This window comes from Seriola dumerili, unplaced genomic scaffold (assembly GCF_002260705.1).
Source record: "Seriola dumerili isolate Sdu_G_001 unplaced genomic scaffold, Sdu_1.0 BDQW01000149.1, whole genome shotgun sequence".
NCBI lineage: Eukaryota > Metazoa > Chordata > Actinopteri > Carangiformes > Carangidae > Seriola > Seriola dumerili.
The window spans coordinates 21,725,262-21,745,301 of NW_019174404.1; the positions used below are offsets into that span (position 1 = coordinate 21,725,262).

At 42.1% G+C, this 20,040-nt stretch overlaps 1 protein-coding gene across 1 annotated transcript; it reads left to right on the forward strand.

Annotated features, from left to right (window-relative positions):
- Positions 1–8,985: 8,985 nt before the first annotated feature.
- Positions 8,986–19,656, forward strand: rrh (retinal pigment epithelium-derived rhodopsin homolog). Its single transcript, XM_022751111.1, has 7 exons — positions 8,986–9,134; positions 11,361–11,551; positions 14,926–15,025; positions 15,960–16,113; positions 17,254–17,422; positions 19,165–19,343; positions 19,428–19,656. The coding sequence occupies exons 1-7, from the start codon at positions 9,023–9,025 to the stop codon at positions 19,531–19,533; spliced, it is 1,011 nt and encodes a 336-aa protein (XP_022606832.1). The 5' UTR covers positions 8,986–9,022; the 3' UTR covers positions 19,534–19,656.
- The last annotated feature ends 384 nt before the right edge of the window (positions 19,657–20,040 follow it).

Here is a 20,040-nt window from a genome sequence, read left to right on the forward strand (position 1 = left end):
GAAACAAATCTTAATCTAATGCTTTCCTGAAGAGCATAATTCCTCCACGAACATCGTCCTCCAGGTCGCAGTGCGCTAGTAGTCTTCGATGGGCTATGACGAAAAGTGATCTTTGCATTGAATCACTTCCTCTTGACGCCATAGCAGCTCTTTCAGTCGAGAAGACATCTCTCATCGTAGAGATAAACATGCCGGGGTTCCTGAGGACCATCGCCAGCCGTGCTGCCCCTGCCCTGCGGCAAACAACTGTCTCCCAGAGAGCCAGTATCTACACCAGACCGGCCAAGGAAAAGATCGGCCCAGTCGAAGTCTGCTGTAATCTTTCCGCCACTTGGTCCCATGCTAACTGACTCACAAGCTAGCAGCTTGTCCTTGGTTGACGAGGTCAAAAACTGGTATCTGAAGTCAGCGGCGCCTAAACCGTGTATTTTGATTTATAAAACCATTGCATCTAATTAACTTAAGGTTCTGAACTTAAATCGTTACATGTCTGAATATTTAAATTTCTCCGCTCCCCCTAAACCGCTTCCGTCGTTAGCTAGGCCCATGCTAACAGATGTAGCCGTTTCTATGTCTGAGTGCGCTGTCTCTGTGGAAGTAACAGTTCAAATTGTCGTTGTAATGCACAGATTTCAGGGACAGTTGCACATACATGTGTGAAAAACCTTAGTAACTTTTCAAAGTGTCGTTTATACCGCAATGTCTTGATACATGCAGCCAACAAAGCAGGACATCAGTGAATACACACAATACAAAATACTTCTTCTCGATATTTCAATATAATTTACACTCGGTTGTCAGTTTATTTGGTGCACTGATGTTAATCTAATAATCCTCCTGTCGTCCAGCTATTGTAAAAAAATTTAATTTGGCAGCTTTCATCAAACTGGAAGCCTGTAGTGCTGAATCATGATAAACCTCGAGGACCAGTCTCGTTCAGAAACACACAAGTGTATTTTGTTTTTTTTAAACACTTTTGTCTCAAAACTGATTTTACTCTACTCTTAAGTGGGTATTAGATGAGTAACATTTGACACACGATTACTATTATTAGTAAATGTTGGCATTAGCAGTGTAGCTCCTGTTTATTATTGTGCAGGTCTTTTAGAACTATGTGATTAAGTCAATTTTAGCTTGGGAACCTCATAACAAAAAAATCTGTCAAACGTATTCACAATTGTCCCATTATTCACAATTTTCAATCAGACATGATAAAGCTCGTGTTGTGACGTCCCAGGAATCTTTCACAAAGGAGATTATAAAGAGATTTGTCCCACAGATGGAGATTAATGGTCTATTTGACATGAAATAGTAATATTTATATGCAGTTGTTGGACACATAAAAAAATACACAATTTAATGAAATATGCAAAGAAATGTTATTCTAAATACACTAATGGTAATGTGTTATGACAAGTGACTTAGTACTTAAATGTATATTACCATTTTCTTTTATGTACATATACAAACTTTCAACTGTGACAACACATTTCATATAAACAGTTTGAGCTCTAGTAAAACAAAATGATGAATACATTTAGATCTTTCAGGGAAAAATCTAACCACATATAATTCTGGTGCAATCAGTCACGATACAACATACTCAGTCATTTTTACTGTCTAATATTTGAGAGTGTAGTTCATAGTTTATATGTGAACCAGTGAAAAGACCTGAAGCTGAGAGAGTTGAGTCAGAGCTCAGTGATCTCATGTCGTGAAATGTGATATGAGCATCGAATTCCAACCTGCGCCAGCAGTATCAACACATTACCTGATGATTTTACACAGAAGTGTAAGATCTGATTGGCCCCAGCTGACTAAATTTCCTCTCTCTCTCACTGTCTGTTGTCCAGAAACCACCATTGGAATGAGTATGTTCGCCATGGCATCCTGGGACCATCGTATGGATCCTGCCCACTGGAGGACTACAAGAAGAAGGAGTGAACTGACATTTTAACAGTTTGATCTAGTGTATCCAGCCTCCTGTCTCCAGTAACCACCTGGGACCAAACCTTATGTTCAGCTTCAAGAGAAAAATCTAGGACAAGTCTTACCTCACACTTCTACCTCTCTACAGTTCCACCACAGCTCGATACAAACCAACTGCTCCCAAAACAATGACTCTGATAACATCCAAATTGAATGTAAAATCTCTCCTCTATAACAAGTATTTACAATATAAATAAACACATACTGCTGCTGTTTGTTCTTTCTCTCTGAAGATGAAGCGAGCTCAGAAAAAAGGAAGAGTAAAGGGCAAAGGTCAAAGTCGGCTGAAAGTCAGTCAACCACACATCACAGCAGTGGTGAAAAGTACCATCACTTCAAGTACATAAAATAGCAGTGGCACCATGTAAAGATGCATTACAGTATATGTGAAGACTATTGGTCTCTTTAAGCCTGCTGTCTCTGTCACATGTTCTTACTAATTAATATTATGTTTATTCATTCCCCTGCTTCACTCATCCTGACTTGAACTTGTTTGTGCAGTATTCTGACGTTATGCTTCTCTCTACATCCTGAGATATATAATATACTTATAAGACCTTTATTACCTAGCTACAGAGATTAAAGATACATCTAGATCCATCATAAAAAGAAGCTAAGCTGTGAACCATTTCTTAACAGTGTTGTAATACCTGAACTATGTGCTGGTAGTGCAGTTACCTAAAAAAAATAAGATGAATATTAAAGTGAGAAAAACTCCTTCACACGTCTTTGTAGTGTTCTTGTGACCACACTCATGAGACATGGTGAAGTCCTCATTGAACAGGAAACATGGTGTTCAACAGTGGGATACGGTGAACATTTCAGCTCAGCTCTTCTCCAGCAGTCAAACTTTGCACATCTTTAAGATTGTCATCACTGTTTGCTCTCTGAGTGCGGGGTGTCAATCTAGTCTACACAGCGAGGTTTGGTTCATTTTCTACTTCATGTAACTTCTGAAGACAGTTACTCAAGAGTAGGGTTATAATTAGATGTTGGACATCCAAAGGATTAATAGAGTGCTGTTTAACAGCAGTAAATTGGCACAAAATGGTTCATATCAGACATGTGCCTACACTGTAGTAAGACCACCATAAAGTGCACCTACACACCTTCATCCTTGCTGTTGGTCCCATGACTGAGAAAGAGAGGACTGATCTTTTTTACCCTCTGCGCTGTGACAGCCCAGACTGGACCAGTATGTTTTCAGGTTGCGGTCCTATTCTCGTGAACGTTATACTCAGTCACACCTTGAGGGAATTTCTTCAGAGATTTGACACAAACATTCACTTGGACTAAGGATGAACTGACTAGATTTTGTTGTGAACAAAGTGTTAAATCCACTGACCTCACAAAGAAGTTTTTGCAAAAACTCACAAATGCATTCACTAATTAAACACAATTTAACTCAAATGTCTCTAAGGATAAAATGAAGTGATGATATTATATTCCAAAAGGTCAAAGTCAACTTCACTGTGACTATCATAATGTTCTGGCAAAAATGTAGTCACTCAGGAAGGGGAGATTGTGACCATATTTCCTCTGCAACGAGCCGGTGGCGGAAGATACACCATGAAGGCGTTCCCCATTTCTGATAATCAGATGCCTACTTTGAATGATGAACAGCACATACACGTTCCTGATGTGAAAACCTGATGATTGAATACACCTAAGACGAATAATTCTATAACCCTACTGGTTGGCCCTTGATTTTCGATCAAAGAAATACTACCACTGAACTAAGTACCCCTCCTGTTTATTAATCAAAACCATCTGTGTCGTACAGACAACCCTCTCTGCTTCCTCTGTCTCTCCAGTACATACTGTTTTATCAACACCTTTACCTGCCAAGCTGATTCTCAAATCAAGGGCCCTTCCTGGCCCTGGTAAATTTAACTCTAGGTGTTACACTGTTAAGGCCTCTCCATCCCCTTTATTTCCACTGTATAACTGTCTCCTGCTCTTCGTTCTGTGGTCAGTCTGTTGCCTAGACCTCGCACTGTGTCGTTGGCTCACCGTATTTAGAATACAATAAACTCACATTACTACAGCAAACTTGGAACCAAGGACTTGTAGTGAATTTCTTCAACCAGGAGCCTGTCAAAATAACATTTTCCATGACGGGCACAACATGTTTTTCTTATTTTCCCTCGTCAAATATCGTCTGCCATCCTGTACAAAATGTGGCACTCAGAGTTCTGAGTTGAAATGGAATTACACATGTCACCTGACAGCACCATACAACTCATCCAATGGCTCAGGAGAGACTCATAAAGACAGCAGTCTATCTGGAGAGTTAACAGGGCATGATGACATAATCACTCCATGTGTGTTTTTTGTTGTGTCTCAAAGTCAATGTAAACTACAGATCAGTTACATTTTGAAGGGAACTTAAGTAATGAATTGGCTGTTATTGAGTCCAGGACCATAGAGCTGCTCGCTGCTTCGTTTGTGTAGTTGGATGAGAGCTTGATGAAACGTTGCTGTGGTGATATCTGCACTAAAAACCGACCTAGTGAGGAGGGACGTCGCCGGTTTCTGCATCTGAATAACTGATGTCCACAGATATCACAGCTGTTGTTCATACATGAAGACAGAAGTAGAAAGAGGAGGACACGTACATACATCAACACATGAACTCTTATCAATTGTAAATATTTTAGATTAACTTAAACGAGAAAATGATGTTGTTTTTTCAAAAAGTGTCTCGATCACAATGTGCACAGGTGCTGAGGACAGCGCAACACTGTGGTGGTAGTCTGATGTTACATGTGCACACCTGGACACTTTAAGAGTGCACGTAGCAAGCAAAGATTAAACTTATTCACTGTATCCAGTGATTGTTGTCACAGTAAATATGACATTGAACATAAAGGTTGATTATAAGGTAATTACCAAAATGGTATCGTAAAATTAAGATTTCTGTGTATGATCTCAGAGTGTTTTCCCTGAATATGAGAAGGTGAATGAAAGTTTTTTATCAGTCTTTAATAGGAAATGATTCAAGTTTTAGTATGGATATTATGGTCATACAAATCAAACTGTTTATTCTGAATAGGAATCTTTTGAACATTTTAGCGAATCTATTAAGGAATTACATAGGGAATTTTCCATGTTACGAGGAAACTTTATTATTTAATTCATGTTTTTTTTGTTTTCAGCAAAACTGATTGTCAGACAAGGAGCCATATTCAGGAAACCGAGTTTAATATTTCATTATTAATATTTAAAATAACCTTTTCACTCAGTCTGTACACATCCTTCAGGCCTTCCAGCACCCGTTACCATAAGTGCACAAGGACTGTTGGTGAAATCACTTGACCGACATTTGATCAGTGATGGAACAGTCGCGTGACAGTGATTCCTCCCCCGACAAACCGATTGTTCCGGCAGGTAAAACATTCTTTGTTAAACTGTTGTTCGTGTTAACTCTAGTTTATGGTTTAACTAACTGACCGTCAGTTCAGTGACGTGTGCAGTAAGTGTACATTCAACAAACTCAGAGGCATCACTCCTGTTGAAGTTGCCTCTTCTTGCTAAATTAGCCACTGCCTCACCGAAACATAATGGAAAATCTGGCAGTTTACCTGGCAGCAGTCCTGTTTTATGGACAGTGTTAACTGTCAGGAGCCATCTGTCTCTGCCTCAGCGGTAGATAACAGCCGGTCCTTTTCAGACAAACCTGTATTTGAGAGATACTTTTAAATCAGTGACTAATTGTAAAGTAACAACTATGATAGCAGCCACATTAAAATTAGCAGTTTTTGAATTGAGTTTGGCGTGGTTTTGTCTCACTTTATGTCCATCAGTTTCCATGGCGTCAGTAAAATCCAGAGTGACTGTCATTGTTTTTTACATTGTTGTTATTTCAGTAGAAATCCATACACGATGAAGCGGTATCCGGACGAGTATGGACTGGCCAGTGAGTGGCAGCTAAGATACATCCGCAACAAAATCATCCAGTTCAGGCATTCAGCAAGAGCATACTTCACTCTCGGTTTACCTACAGGTGAGCACCATCACACAGACAGCGCTCTCCAGGCTCAGAGGTCATCAGTATAATGCGGAGTGTGTTAACATGTCTATTTCTCTCAGGGAGCACTCCTTATGGCTGTTTACCAGAAGTTAATAGAATACTACAGAAGTGGAACATTTCATCAAATATGTGAAAACCTTCAACATGGATGAATATGTTTGGTAAGTTTAAGGCTGACTCAGTTATACAGTTGACCAGCGTCATCTCCTCTTACACTGTCAGATGCAGCACCGGGTGACTGTGGGGAAGAGAAACTCCTTTAACAAGAGGAACGTCATAGTTCCCCTAGCAGTCTGGGTCTATAGCAGAATCACTAAAATACTCACTGTGGCTTAAGTATAACACAGACTTCAGACAGACGTAAAAATTCATCCGTTGCACAAAGCAGATTAGTTCTCGACTATCTTAAGCCAGACTGTGGTAAAATTAATTTTGGGTACATTAAGAGTTTTTTCAATACAAATAAATAAATAAAATAAAAATAAATGGCCGACCGAGGATCCGCATGTGTCGTTTCAGATTTGCTGCCGATGTGTCTGAAAAATAACGGGAGAGATAAACGTGAGATTTAGTTTTTCCTGTTCAAATGTTCATATGACCTAATTCAGCAGCACCAGGAGATGTTTGTCAGGTTTTGTAGTGTTAAGCACCCAAATGCAGGCAATCTAAGGAAGTGGGAAAAAAAAGAAAGAAAAAAGGTGATTTATTAAACAAAGAAAACACTAAAACAAGTCTTACTTGGTTCAGAACAAAGCCCGGGAAACAAAAGTCCAAAAACAGAAACAGAGGGAGACACTGAGGATACAGTATCATCAGAAGTATAACAGAAAATCAAAACACTGGTAACCCTGGAGCAAAAGACTCAAACTTCAAAAATTCATACTGATTAAAACAGACAAACTGACAACAGGGAGCACAGAGATTAAATACACACAAGGAAGGCAAGGGTGACTGCACACAGGTGAAGCACATTAGGGCGGGGCAGACAATCAAGAAGGAAACACAAGACACAGTGGACACACGAGGAACTCTACTACAAAATAAAACAGGAAATAAATCAAAAGTCCAGACAAAAAGTGTCAAACCATGACAGCGTTGTTTGTATTATCAGCACCACACACTGCATGCCGGTTGGGTTTACACCATAGTTCTTCCTCCTCTGGGGTTGTTTAGCAAACAGCTATTTGGCGCATTACTGCCACCTTCTGGTGCATGAGCTCTTTAACTAGAGTGAACGATGCCAGAGTGAACGATGTATGTTCACGTTCATTAGTAGCAAAAGGAAAATGTTCAGTTCACTGTTCACCGTCACAAAAATTGAGCGTGTTCAATGAAAGGCTCTCATTTAGCACGTTCATGCAGAACACTGGATATTGAGAACTTTATTTGACGTTATTCAAATCATTTATGTCATCATTGAAAACTGATCTAAATTTTTTTTTTCCTCTTCAGGACACACTCTTAGTCCCATACCTGTTCCCCAAAAATCCAGACGGGTTCTATGCAATTGACAAGGTAAGAGCACCGCCAGTCATTCATAGTCAGTCATTGGTAGGACTCTTGTATGCATGTCATGTATTGTTTGTTGTAATGGAACTCTGGAGAGTATTACTCCTGTGGTGCGGTTCATTTGGATAAGTGAGTACAGAATATGCAATAGAAACAACACTAATATTAACACCACATTGTAAATGTCATGTCATGTTAGATACTGTGTTTGTTGTGTGCTGCTGCTGAGTAGAAACCCTGCCAGGGCCCAGTGTGAAATTTGTCTTATATTTTTTGCAAATAATAAATGTTCAACCTTCAGTCATTATAGCTGCACCTGCATTTAAATAAAACCTTGCTTAAAGACATCTGCTGTTTCATCATCATCATTTATAATATGTATAACGTCACTATTGCAGCACTTCTATAAAGGTTCCTCAAGTAACCTTAGGTGTTCTTTCTTCTTCTTTCTTGGCGGTTCCTCAAAACACCATAACAGGTTCCTCCACTGTTTCAAAATGAAGAACTTTCAAAACTTCCTCTAGAATCTCCTTGTCTCAACAGTTACACATTGGCTGCATCCTAATTCAAGGGACCGCACCCTTCGGACGACGCCGTCTACGAAGGTGAAGACCGAAGACAGAAGACCGCTAAGGCCCGAACAAAATGAGTCTGGTGTACAGAGCATTTCCTGTTTATCCTCGGCCGCTGTTTTGTTTGCGGAGTCCTATTCTCTTTTAGAAAAGTGATTCATCACTTGTGTGCATTGAATCTCAGAAGGACCCACTCGTCTTGAAGGAGCCTTTGAAACGGGGGCAGCCTTGCCGCACCGCATGGATGCCATCGGTCTTCAGATGCAGCCTTTGAAGGATGCTGCCCCTGAACTGAGACATAGCCTATGTGTGATGAGTAAGAAGTAGTAGCAGTGTGGTAGTAATAGTTCACTACTCTTTAAAACTACATAAACCAGGGCCAGGAGATCAGATATAAATGCAGTCACTTTAAGGCTCTTTCTATATGACTTTATATTAATGAAACAACTAATCACCACACAGTCATTCTGCGGCCTCTGACCTTTACCAGCTGGTGATCCGGGTGTCCGTGTTGCCCATGGTTTCGAACCCTCTGTGAAGTGAACAGTCTTCAGTCAGGCGTTGACTCAGCTTCAGCTTTGTAATGTCAGAGCTTATTGGTCGGAGCCGAACCTGCAACCGACTACACGTGAGAGGTAATCCTGTCTAGTGTGGCCCTGCTGCCCATGTCACACACACAGAGGTCCTCCTGCTCACTGGGGACAGGGGAGCGGTGGTATGTGATAATCCCCCCTCACCCCATCCGTCCATATTCACCCCCCCCCACAGCTCTCCAAAGGCCGTACACTTTTTAGACAGAAGCAGCGTATTACAACGCGGACTGTCTACACCTCTACACTGTTTATTAGCTTTGTGTGTAACTTCCTGTCCGAGACTGTTCGTGGGACGACTGTGACTGTCGACCTCAACAACTCTGAACATGGGGATGGACTCTGGAGTCAATATCTCAGATGATGTCGCACCTTACGGGGGAGAAAGTGCCTTCACCCAGCTGGAGCACAACATAGTGGCTGCATATCTGATCACTGCAGGTACGGTACCAACCGGAGGACAGCCAGTGGAATAATGATTGTGATGATGATTGTGATCTCACTGCTTTATGTTCTTCTGTGGAAAACTTTCGCAGTCAGATAATGTGGCTCAGGGGTCAGTGGTGTTTCTTTGTTTAAACACACTCAACACAAGTTTCAGTTGACTTTTTAAATATTCAACCAACTCTAATCCCAACAAAGAGTTACTGAACCATAACCATAAAACTATTACAACAAAATATGTTGGAAATTAATTTTACAGATACCTTCAGGACTTTTTTTTTATTGTTGCTTTTATTATTTTGTTGATAAAAAATATTACATGCAGCGTCATGTTTATCACAAATGTATTTGCAGTTGCAAATTAGACGTGTATTGATGTAATTTATAGAAGAAGAGATCAGCCTACCACTGTTGTTGTATTGTGTACTTCTGTAAAGTATACATGTACGTACACATGTATACAGAATTTATTTATTACACTGATGAAACTATGTCCAGATAACGTTAAAGGATTGGTTATGTTTAGTGTCTGTCCAGTGATAGTTGAAGTTGTTTGTCCAGGTCACAGTTTTTATACCCCAGAGTTTAATGGAAGCTCAGACTTTGCAGGGCTGTTAATGGTGAAAGAACAGTCTTGTTATCCTTTGAAAAGCTGTTCTGATAGTATTATGTAACTTATCCAGACCTTGGCACTGTGTCATGGTGGTTTACTGAGATTGGATCATATGAAAACATGTTTAATGTTCAGATCCTTCCTAGGACCAAGCCAACATCTTCAAAGTAGTTTCTGAATACAAACATTTCTTTGTTTCCTCTTACTCTTAATGAGGCAGTGAAACAAAAAGCAACAGTAGAAACAATGTTGGTTTGGGTTGTTTCACTGAGTGAGTGTGAGTTCACTGAAAGCAGGATGCAGTAGGTTTCTTCATATTTTTGATTTGATAAATCAGCATCAGCCTTGTTTTTTTTTTATTTTGTTGAAACTCCGTCCATCTCGTTACTGATCATGGCGTTTTGTTTGATTTGTTTGCTCCTATCACAGCCCTCCTGTCTGCTTATACTCACACATGTTTTTCACAGCAGTCATGTGACTTGTCACAGCAGGAGAAGCCAGGTGACATTAATAATGACTCACGCAGCAGTTATTGAAATTCAATGCAGCAAATCATAACTTTATTCGTAACACCTGTGTTTGACAGCTCATAATGTCTGCTGTTTGTGACCAACTTTTATTTATTCTTTTTTACTTCTATTTTTATTCAGTTTTACACCATTCACACAGAACGGGACACACACTGTAGGTAATAATACCATTCTGCTGCATTGCGATTCTTAAAAAAGGCACACACGTGTCCGTGCATGAACGTCCCGCTTTGGAAGTTTCAGAATATGGTCATCCTCTGTAAAAGACGACATAAAAGCTACTGTATGTCTCTACACCCAAAAAAGCCCCAAAACCACTGCTGGGCCAAGGACCGGAAGAGACATTTCTAACTCCACACCTGATTAACCAGACACTGTCAGGAAACCTCACTCTCATCCTGAAAGAAAGACTTTTTCCTGCTATTGGAGAAACTGAGCAACTCTCAGCATCTATTCATCTCAGGCCCTACGTCAACTCTGACAGCTTTACCCATGGGATAAAGTTTAGACAATTTAGATTATTTTGGAACTGGAAAGACTTTAAGTTTTAAACATCACCGGATCCACAATGATTAGTCCCAACCTATGTCATGCTCTTGGGATCCCATATCCTGACAATACGGTAAGTGCAACAGACAGAGCACACACACACAGGCAGACAATTTTGTTTGTAACTGAAACTTCCACTAACAGTTTATCAGTGAGGCTAGAGGGCCTAGGCCTGGAACACACTGGCTGTGTGGCGGCTGCAGAACGCCTTGGTTTTTACTCCAGCGCTCATGTTATCGGGTGAGTGCAGACACACTGCCTGCGTGTGCTCCACTCCACTTTGTTCCCCTGGTCATGTGTCATATATGGTCAGCTGCTGGCAGCAGATCATATAACATACGCAGCACGCTCATGTTTATCAGTCATTCTAAAGCTCACCATCATGAGGCGCATTAGAAGAGGCTACATAGCTTTCATTCTTTCCTCTTCAGCCACTGTGACTTTGGCTCAGTATAAATACAGTTTCGGGTGTTTCAGGATTTCTACCTCCCACACTGTGACACTTCCTCTCGTCCTCTTTCCTCCTCTCAGGTGTCATCAGTTTAGCGAGCAACATTGTGGTGCTGCTCATGTTTGTCAAGTTCAAGGAGCTGCGCACTGCCACCAACTTCATCATAATCAACCTGGCTTTCACCGACATCGGAGTGGCTGGTATCGGCTACCCCATGTCGGCTGCCTCCGACATCCACGGCAGCTGGAAATTTGGCTACACCGGTTGTCAGGTTAGTCGACGAGTGACGTCAACTGTAATTCTACTATGTACACACAGCATCTACTGCATATCTGTGCACTATTTAATGGATGATTGAACCACATATACATTTAAAAGATTTTCAAAAATTGAGTTTTTTCTTTTGTTTTTTCACTGTGTGGCTTAAAATATACATTAGATTGACAGTAGGTTTTTTTGCTTTAACTTGTCATTATGAAACAAATGCGGATGGACAATGTAATGACTATAGAGTAATGACACCATTACACCATTAGATTGCTTCTTTCTAATCTTTGGTTTCACTTTGTAATTCTGTCTTCGGGTACAAAGGAAGTGTGTCTGTCATTGCACAACCAAAACAGGAAGCTGATAGCACTTTCCCCAGGTAGCAGTAACCGGGGTGATAGTGAAGCAGTGCACAGACTGATGTCACACAGGCTCAATCTGGTGATACACGTTTAATGAAGGTTTTCTGCAAGAGCAATAATATCACTTCAGGTTCACAGTCACTACACAGCGTTACCCGCCTCCATCTACACAGAGATTCTCACTGTCTGACCTGCTCACGCTAAAACAAAATACCATAAATGTAGAAAAATAAACAAGTCCCCCACCTCTCCAACTCATTAAAGGGTTAAAATGGCTCACTCATTTACACACATATAACATATGTTCAACATACAACCAGATTTCTCCATAACAGTCACATAAACAGTCAACAGTCACGACGGGGGCTTCCTCATCTGAGGGCTCGTTATCTAGTCTCCGACTACTGCTATCGCTGCCGTGAACTTAGCATTAGCTGCTAACTGGCTAAACTTTAACCATCGACACAGTCGCTAATAAACACTAAACAAAACTTAACACAGTGTCACAGAAGTATCCAGGATAACAAACTAACAGCACCAGCAGCCAGGAAAAGAGCCACAGGCAGCTGGAAGGAAACCAGCAGCAGCCAAAACTCAACCGCATCCTCAACGTGTTCACACCTGAACTTAGAGCTGACCACTTGTGATTGGATCACCTGAGATGATAATACCAGGTCTGAGCAGGGCCTTCAATTCAAAATAAAAACTGGAAAACTTTTGGCCAGTAGTGCATGAGGTTGGACTCTGCCCCCTCCTGTGCTCACTATCTGTTAAATGTGTGCTGAGGTGTTTTCGAGAAGAATATATTCAATCCACTACTTCTCCCAAATGTGTACAAATATGTTCCAGTTATTCGCCAGGTTCAGTCAGAAGTAGCACCAGCCTTGTCGTCTGCATAAAAACATTGTTATGTTTTCTAAACCCTTCAGAAATGTCACACTACCATGACTTACTGTGAGCTGCCTGAGGCTAAACCTGTGAGCACACTGACGCACGTTCACTTCAGCTGCTGCTCCGCTGCAGGACACGTGTTGGGAATATTTCAGCAGATTAGGAGTTTTTTCCTCAGCTCTTGTTATTGCACACTGACACTGACCCATGTGATATTAAGCTACAGTGAGAGGGAGAGCTGGAAAACTCCAGACAGAGCCAGACAGACCATCAGTAATGGCGTTCCTATATAATACAAAGTCAGAGGAAATCGACTTGTTTATGGATTATCAGAATTATTACACACACACACACACACACACACACACACACACACACACACACACACACATATACAAAGAAAAGCTCCTATGCCAAAAATACTTTCCTAATCAGGACTTATTATGATTTTCTGGGGTGGGGGACTGGTCCAGTACAGAATTTATTCTGTTGGCTCAGTCTTGCTTGATTCCCTCAGCCAGTTGTCTCATTAAGTCGCAGCCAGATACTGTTGAACACATTGTAAACGATCAACAACTGTGTCCTGGTCTCACGTCCTGTCAGACTGTGTCTCCTGTTGATACAAACTTTTGGCTTCGTCCAGGGGGATACAAGTGAATGAAGGATGGTCTGTGAAATGAGCTGTTACACAAATAAGAAAAGGGGAATGCAGTATCATGGATATTGGATGATACGACTTACACCTAAATGTATTTGCACCAATAGGAGGCCCAAAGAGGGACATAATTAAACATGTGCATCTCTGACAGTAACACCAATTGACGTCTCCTTAAGAAGGAAATTCCTCTGGTAGCAGGGCATTCACAATAGAGAGTGAAGCACTGGACACTTCTCAGCCTCAATGGTCAGCATCTTGGCTGCGTAGCCATCAGCCTGTAGTGTAGTGTACAGAGTGTGCACAGTGTGTACTGATGAGAGTATGTGAAATGAGACGGATGATCTGTCTCATTATGAATACTTCCAGGAACGCCCAGAGGGAACATCATCACTCCTGTCTCGCTGTGACCTCACAAAACACGTTTTTGGCCATAACTCACAAATTTAATCATTAAGGATGAAACAATTCAACTCAAATGTCAAAAGATAAAATGAAGTGATGACATTTTATGTCCAAAAGGTCAAAGGTCAACTTTACTGTGACATCATAATGTTCTGCAAACACTCATTTTTCAGTGCTGTAACTCAGGAAGGAGAGACTGTGAGCATACTTCCTACAACGTGGCTGGTTGGTGGAGGAGGTGATTCAGGTTTATGCAGCTGACAGTTTAATATTTTTGGAGGTTAATGATGGATATTGTTTAAGCTCTTGATACTGGCATATGATATTAGCTGCACTCTGGTGGCCTGAAAAGACTTGAAAAAGACTTGAAAACTCAATACACAAGGTGATTCTATTTCTTTTCTTTTTCTTGAGCATGTTATCAAATAGAAAGAAGGTCTTTTCAAAGAGCACTGTTGGTCCTCTGTGGCATTAGTCCTGCCTGTTTTCTCTCTGTCTGTGACCCCAAGTTCTTTAGGTCATTCCTTCGTCTTGGTCCTTGGTCGTCTCTTCGTTGTCTGCTCACTGCTGCTCACTCAGTTTACATGTCGTCGTCCACACAGCAGAGATCACTGTCACCTTTCCTCCAAAGAAAAAGGACAATACAATCATTTCATCCATTCACTATAAATGTCATATACCTTACTGCTAACCAAAGGCACACAGTAGACTGGCAGGTTGAGGAATGTGTCTATCCAACCCACCTGGCAGCTGCTGGTCTCAGCTCATCTCAGTACGCTGTGAACTCGAGTTCATCAGAGACCTCTGACTTCTTGCTTGTGTTAGGTGAAAACACTATTCTACATTTATTGTTACTTATCAGTGTGTATCATTTTGATCTCAGTGGCTTCCACTCCATCTATTTCAACGCAACAGTACTGCAACTTAAAATCTCTACAAGTTGATTTATTTGTTGTGTTTTTGTGTCACAAATAATGCAAATAGTTTTAGTGAATAAAAGTCAAGGCACCATCACAAATCATGAACTACAAAAAAAAAGTTTGAATCTCTGTGCTTTGTTTCCAGGTCTACGCAGCTCTCAACATCTTCTTTGGCATGGCCAGCATCGGCCTGTTGACCGTGGTGGCCATGGACCGCTACCTCACCATCTGTCGACCAGACATAGGTATCTGTTTACCGCTCTGCATGCGCCTGACCGCAGCGTACACCGAGACGCACCGCGGAGTAACACAACAGTCCTTCATGAAGGTTGTTGTGTTCAGGTTTTGTGTGATCAGTTGGTGTTGCTGTTGAACTGCGTTGTGTTACACAGAGAGGTGTTTCTGTGTCACTCTCCCTGAGAGGAAGTGGGTGGACAAAGTAATGTCAGTATAACCAGAGACAGATAAGAAAGGAGACGGTGCACTTTTAATTACTTCCTGTATCTGCGTCTGGTGGGTTTCTCCTTCAGGAGACCAGCAGCAGGTCTGAGTCTGTTCACTCCAATGGGAGAAGTGAACCTGATCACAGATGATGATTCTTTCACCTCGTAGTCGCCCGAATAAATATTGGATCAGTTTTTTCACAACAGATCTTCAGAACATTCTCACATTAAATGACAGTCTTCAGACAGACCAGGAGAACATTTACATTATGAGAGACCTGTCTCTGTCTCAGCTACAAACTCTCATGAGATCTCAACAGCACAGATCACCTCTCTCTGTTCTGGTTCCACTGCTGCAGTAGAGCTGCCGTCGCTTTCCAGCCACAGAGCTTTAGAGGGACCTGTACTGCAGCCATGAATTAAAGGTTAAAACTGAAGTAAAACGTTGTGTTTCTTTCTTTGTTTGTTTCTTTCTTTCTTTTCAGACTGATATGATCTTGTTCTGGGTTGATCAGATATTAAGCTCACAGATAAAAAAACGAACAGGATAATCAGTTGTAAATTAACAATTTTAAAAACTGTCAGTTTAAGTGTTAATTTATTCAAACAATTGGAAACTAACTACAACATCAACTCAATAGAAATGGGCCACATGTTAATGAAAGCAGTACCTGCACACCGGATGTACAGTTCACCGCCTGTCTCACTGTGAATGTGGTGTCGCTTCTCTCTCCAGGGCAGAAGATGACGGTGCGATCGTACAACCTCCTCATCCTGGCAGCGTGGCTGAACGCCGTGTTCTGGTCCTCCATGCCCATAGTGGGCTGGGCTGGTTACGCCCCCGACCCCACTGGAGCTACATGCACCATCAACTGGAGACAGAATGATGCGTGAGTTATCAAAAATACTGAGGAAATGACTGAAGCAGTTTAAAACAAGATAACCCAGTAGTGCCCCAGCATGTACTAGTGTGACACATTTTATATGGTGGGCTTCTGTAAATGGACCCCAACCTCGCTAATATAACGCCCACTTTAGAAACGTATTTAAACTGCTGCTGCTTCTTTTACTGTTAGAGCTCGTATTAAAAGTTTCTACTAGAGCTAAAAACCACAGAACCATCCTGTTATTCTACTGATATTAACGCTGTCACAGCTGCTACTACCACTTCCTTAATAAAGCCAGACTCATAATAATGATAATGATAATAATAAACTTTATTTGTATAGCACCTTTCATACAGGAAATGTAGCACAAAAAGCTTTACAACAAAGAAATAACGTCCACCAAGTGCTTCACATGAAAATACATAAAATTAACATAAAACTATATTAAAAACATAACTGTAAAATGACATGGAACAATAATAAAATAATAACATTGAAATAATAAATGAAATAAATAATTAATTAAAGTAAGTACAAAAAAAGAACTAAATAAGTAAAGGTATCTGAAGACATTTAGAAACAGTGTCTCCACTACAGGGTTTATCCACCAGAGAGCACTGAAAACTGATGAACTGCAACACACAGGCCCAGTTTATAGACGGCCAGATTGAAATTGATACTACCTCTATTAATAATGCGTAAAGTTCCCCTACAAACAGATATGAGCTGATTCTTATCTAGACAGACACTCAGAGAGCGCAGACCTCAGCCCACGATAGTGTCAAACAACATGAACCAGGCTCCAGAGGAAAGAATTCCCATTCACACATCTGTCCTAAAACCGAATGGACTCCTCCCTGTGACCCATGACCCTTCACCTCACCAGGTCTGCTAATAATAAAGAGACAGGGGAAAACGTAACCTGTTTGGTACCTGATGTAGTTAATGTTAATGAATAGTTACTAGTAGTAGTAGTACATAGTTAGTTTTTTTACAGTCTTTTATTAACTAAATTTGAACTGAATGTAGATTATTAAACTTTATTTACAACATTAACACACACACTAACACGTTAGCCGGGCCTGACACAAGGTACGACCCAGTGTGTGACCGTGTGACACTGACTCTGCTTCTCCTCCACAGCTCCTTCATCTCTTACACTATGGCGGTGATTGCTGTGAACTTCGTGCTGCCTCTCTCCGTCATGTTTTACTGCTACTACAACGTGTCGGTCACTGTGAGGAGGTACAAAGCCGGAAACTGCCTGGACAGCATCAACGTCGACTGGTCCGACCAGATGGACGTCACCAAGGTGAAAACTGAGCCTCTTTCAGGCTCTCGCTCTTTTTCCGCTGCTGCGTGTCCCTGAGGTAGTTGGTGGAGGCCGTCGTTTCGGTTCGACAGAGTTGCTCAGCATCCGGCTAACAGTCAGTTAATCAGTGTGTTTTCCTCCACATGCTGCCCTGAAAATGAGCCACCGGTGAAAGGCTTCAGGAGTTCACTGCAACCACGGCAGAGACGTGACATGAGGAAGACTCAATGCATCCAAATGCAATGTTGGCATAAGCTGTGTCCCAGTTCAGAGGCTGCGTTTGAAGACCTACTGCGTCACAGCAGTGCGACTACACCGTCCCATTTCAAATGCCCCCTCCGAATGCGGCCGAGAAATGCGCCCTTATTTTCCTGGACCACGAAGGATCCAGCGGGTGGATCCCTCTTGGCTAATGTTGGGTTTCAGCTCAGTTCAACAGCTAGTGGTTCGACTGCTGAGGCTCTCTTTGCGACTAAATGTGAGGGCTGGCACAGCTGGGGACGCACAGTAAAAAATCCTCCGTATATACCAGACCGTCTCATTTCATTCCGGCCTTCGCGATCTATGACGACTGCAAAGGGCCACATCTTCGTAGACCGCGTCCTCCGAAGGATGCGGCCCCTGAATTGGGACACAGCGATAGTCACATTTTATGGTCGTCCGTCTCACACGAGTCTGTATTCGGTTTTAATCAATACAGTCTTCATAGGCTAAGAACTAGAACTGCGACCCACAGGCACCAGTTGAGTTTTGTATACAGTATGTCGCTACACTGATGGTGTACTGGGCTGTGAGCTTCAGAGAGGATATCTGTAAACAGATATGGGCCGGTCCTGGTCTGCAGCAGCTGCTTTTGCTACACGGCTGCTGTAGACAAGTTGTAGGCTCACTGCCGAGCTTGTCATGGTCAGTGTTGGGCCCAATCCCAATGCCCCCCCCCCCAACCCCTGAACCCTCTGAGACCTCATTGACGTCACCTGGTGTGAGTGATTGAGCATGAGACGCTTCGAGGGCTCCAAATACTATAAAGACGAATAGGACAGCACTTTGTGACATATCATGTTACCTTGACGACACCAAAACATGTTTCGTATAATTGTGGGTTTGGGGACTTTTTGGGTTTTGCATTTTTTACACGCTCACTTCTCTCCGTTTGCGATGAGGAAAGTATATATGTCATCACAGGACAAATGACCACACACAGTCCAGGCTCTGAATCACCACTGAGCAAAGTGTTTTTTTCTTCTTGTTTAGCATATTTTAAACGCTTCCAGACCTCCCCTGGTAACCATGGTAACCCTGTGTTGAATGTCACAACACTGTGAACTGTGGGTAATTCCCTCAGGCAAAGTCCCTCAGGCATTTGAAATGCAGACTTATAGAAAGTGTGCATCAAGGGCCCTACAGGTCTGCTAGAGAGTCCTCATGGACTTGATGGTTTGACAGTGAGACAATGACTGCACAGACATGATGGCTTTACACTGGGACAGTCCTAAGACCTCATCCACTTACCAGGAACACACCTCAAAGTCACACCTCAAACACTGGGATTGATTAGAGACATATATTTATTTCAGACCGCTCGGTGTCCACAGACACACCCACATCACTGACCTCCATGTGAATCTACTTGACCAGGACAAACAGAGAGATCACTGAGATCCCGCCTCATGTTCTTTTCTTCTTCTTCTTCACCTTCGTGTCTCTCTCCTAACGGTCTCGCCTCTCTCCATCTGTGTCAGATGTCCATAGTGATGATTGTCATGTTCCTGGTGGCCTGGTCTCCCTACTCCCTCGTGTGTCTCTGGGCGTCATTCGGTGACCCAATGACCATACCTGCCCCGATGGCTATCATCGCTCCTCTCTTTGCCAAATCCTCCACTTTTTACAACCCCTGCATTTATGTCGTAGCCAACAAGAAGTGAGTGTGTTTCCGTTTTTACATTATGTGATAGACAGATGTGTTTGTGGTGCATTCAAGGGCATAAATGATCTTTTCCTCCAGGTTCAGAAGAGCCATCATAGGGATGATCCGATGTCAAACCAGGCAGCGAATCACCATCAATAGCCAGGTTCCCATGACAACCTCCCAGCAACCTCTGACCCAGTGAGATGAAACGAAAGCATCGCGTTGTATTATTAGAGCCCGACATTAAAACCACGTGCAGACGATTGGTCTGATGAAGTAACGTGAATCTTTCTGTTATAGTTATTATTCTGTTTGATAACCTGACTGTGCATCCTGGTGTTTACTGTGTAAATCCCACTTGCTGTGACATTGTAGTCATTGGTTGTGTTCCAGTTACTTCAATAACAAACTGACAATGAAAGTCTGTGTGTGTGTGTAGTCCTCTGTGTACAGATGTGCCAGCTTCTGCATCAGAGACAAAGGCTCTCTGGTAAATAACCCTCCAGCTGAGGGTACAAGTGTCAGCTACAGGTAGAAACAATGGGCTCATCACAGCTCCGCCACTCTCCTCTCCTCTCCTGCAGCAGGGGGATCTTTGTCAAGAGTTCCCAGTGTGGAGAGAGGTGACAGGTGGGGTCTCAGTGTGTGGATACCCCGTGGGATGTCAGGCAGATGGTCCTGGTTGTGTAGCTGCCATGACAAGCCACGA

Excerpts from the sequence above, each read along its gene's own strand:
- rrh (XM_022751111.1), top strand. The coding sequence starts at position 9,023 with ATGGGGATGGACTCTGGAGTCAATATCTCAGATGATGTCGCACCTTAC. Across the intron at positions 11,552-14,925 it reads TTGGCTACACCGGTTGTCAG|GTCTACGCAGCTCTCAACAT; the intron begins GTTAGTCGACGA and ends CTTTGTTTCCAG. Across the intron at positions 16,114-17,253 it reads AACTGGAGACAGAATGATGC|CTCCTTCATCTCTTACACTA; the intron begins GTGAGTTATCAA and ends TCTCCTCCACAG.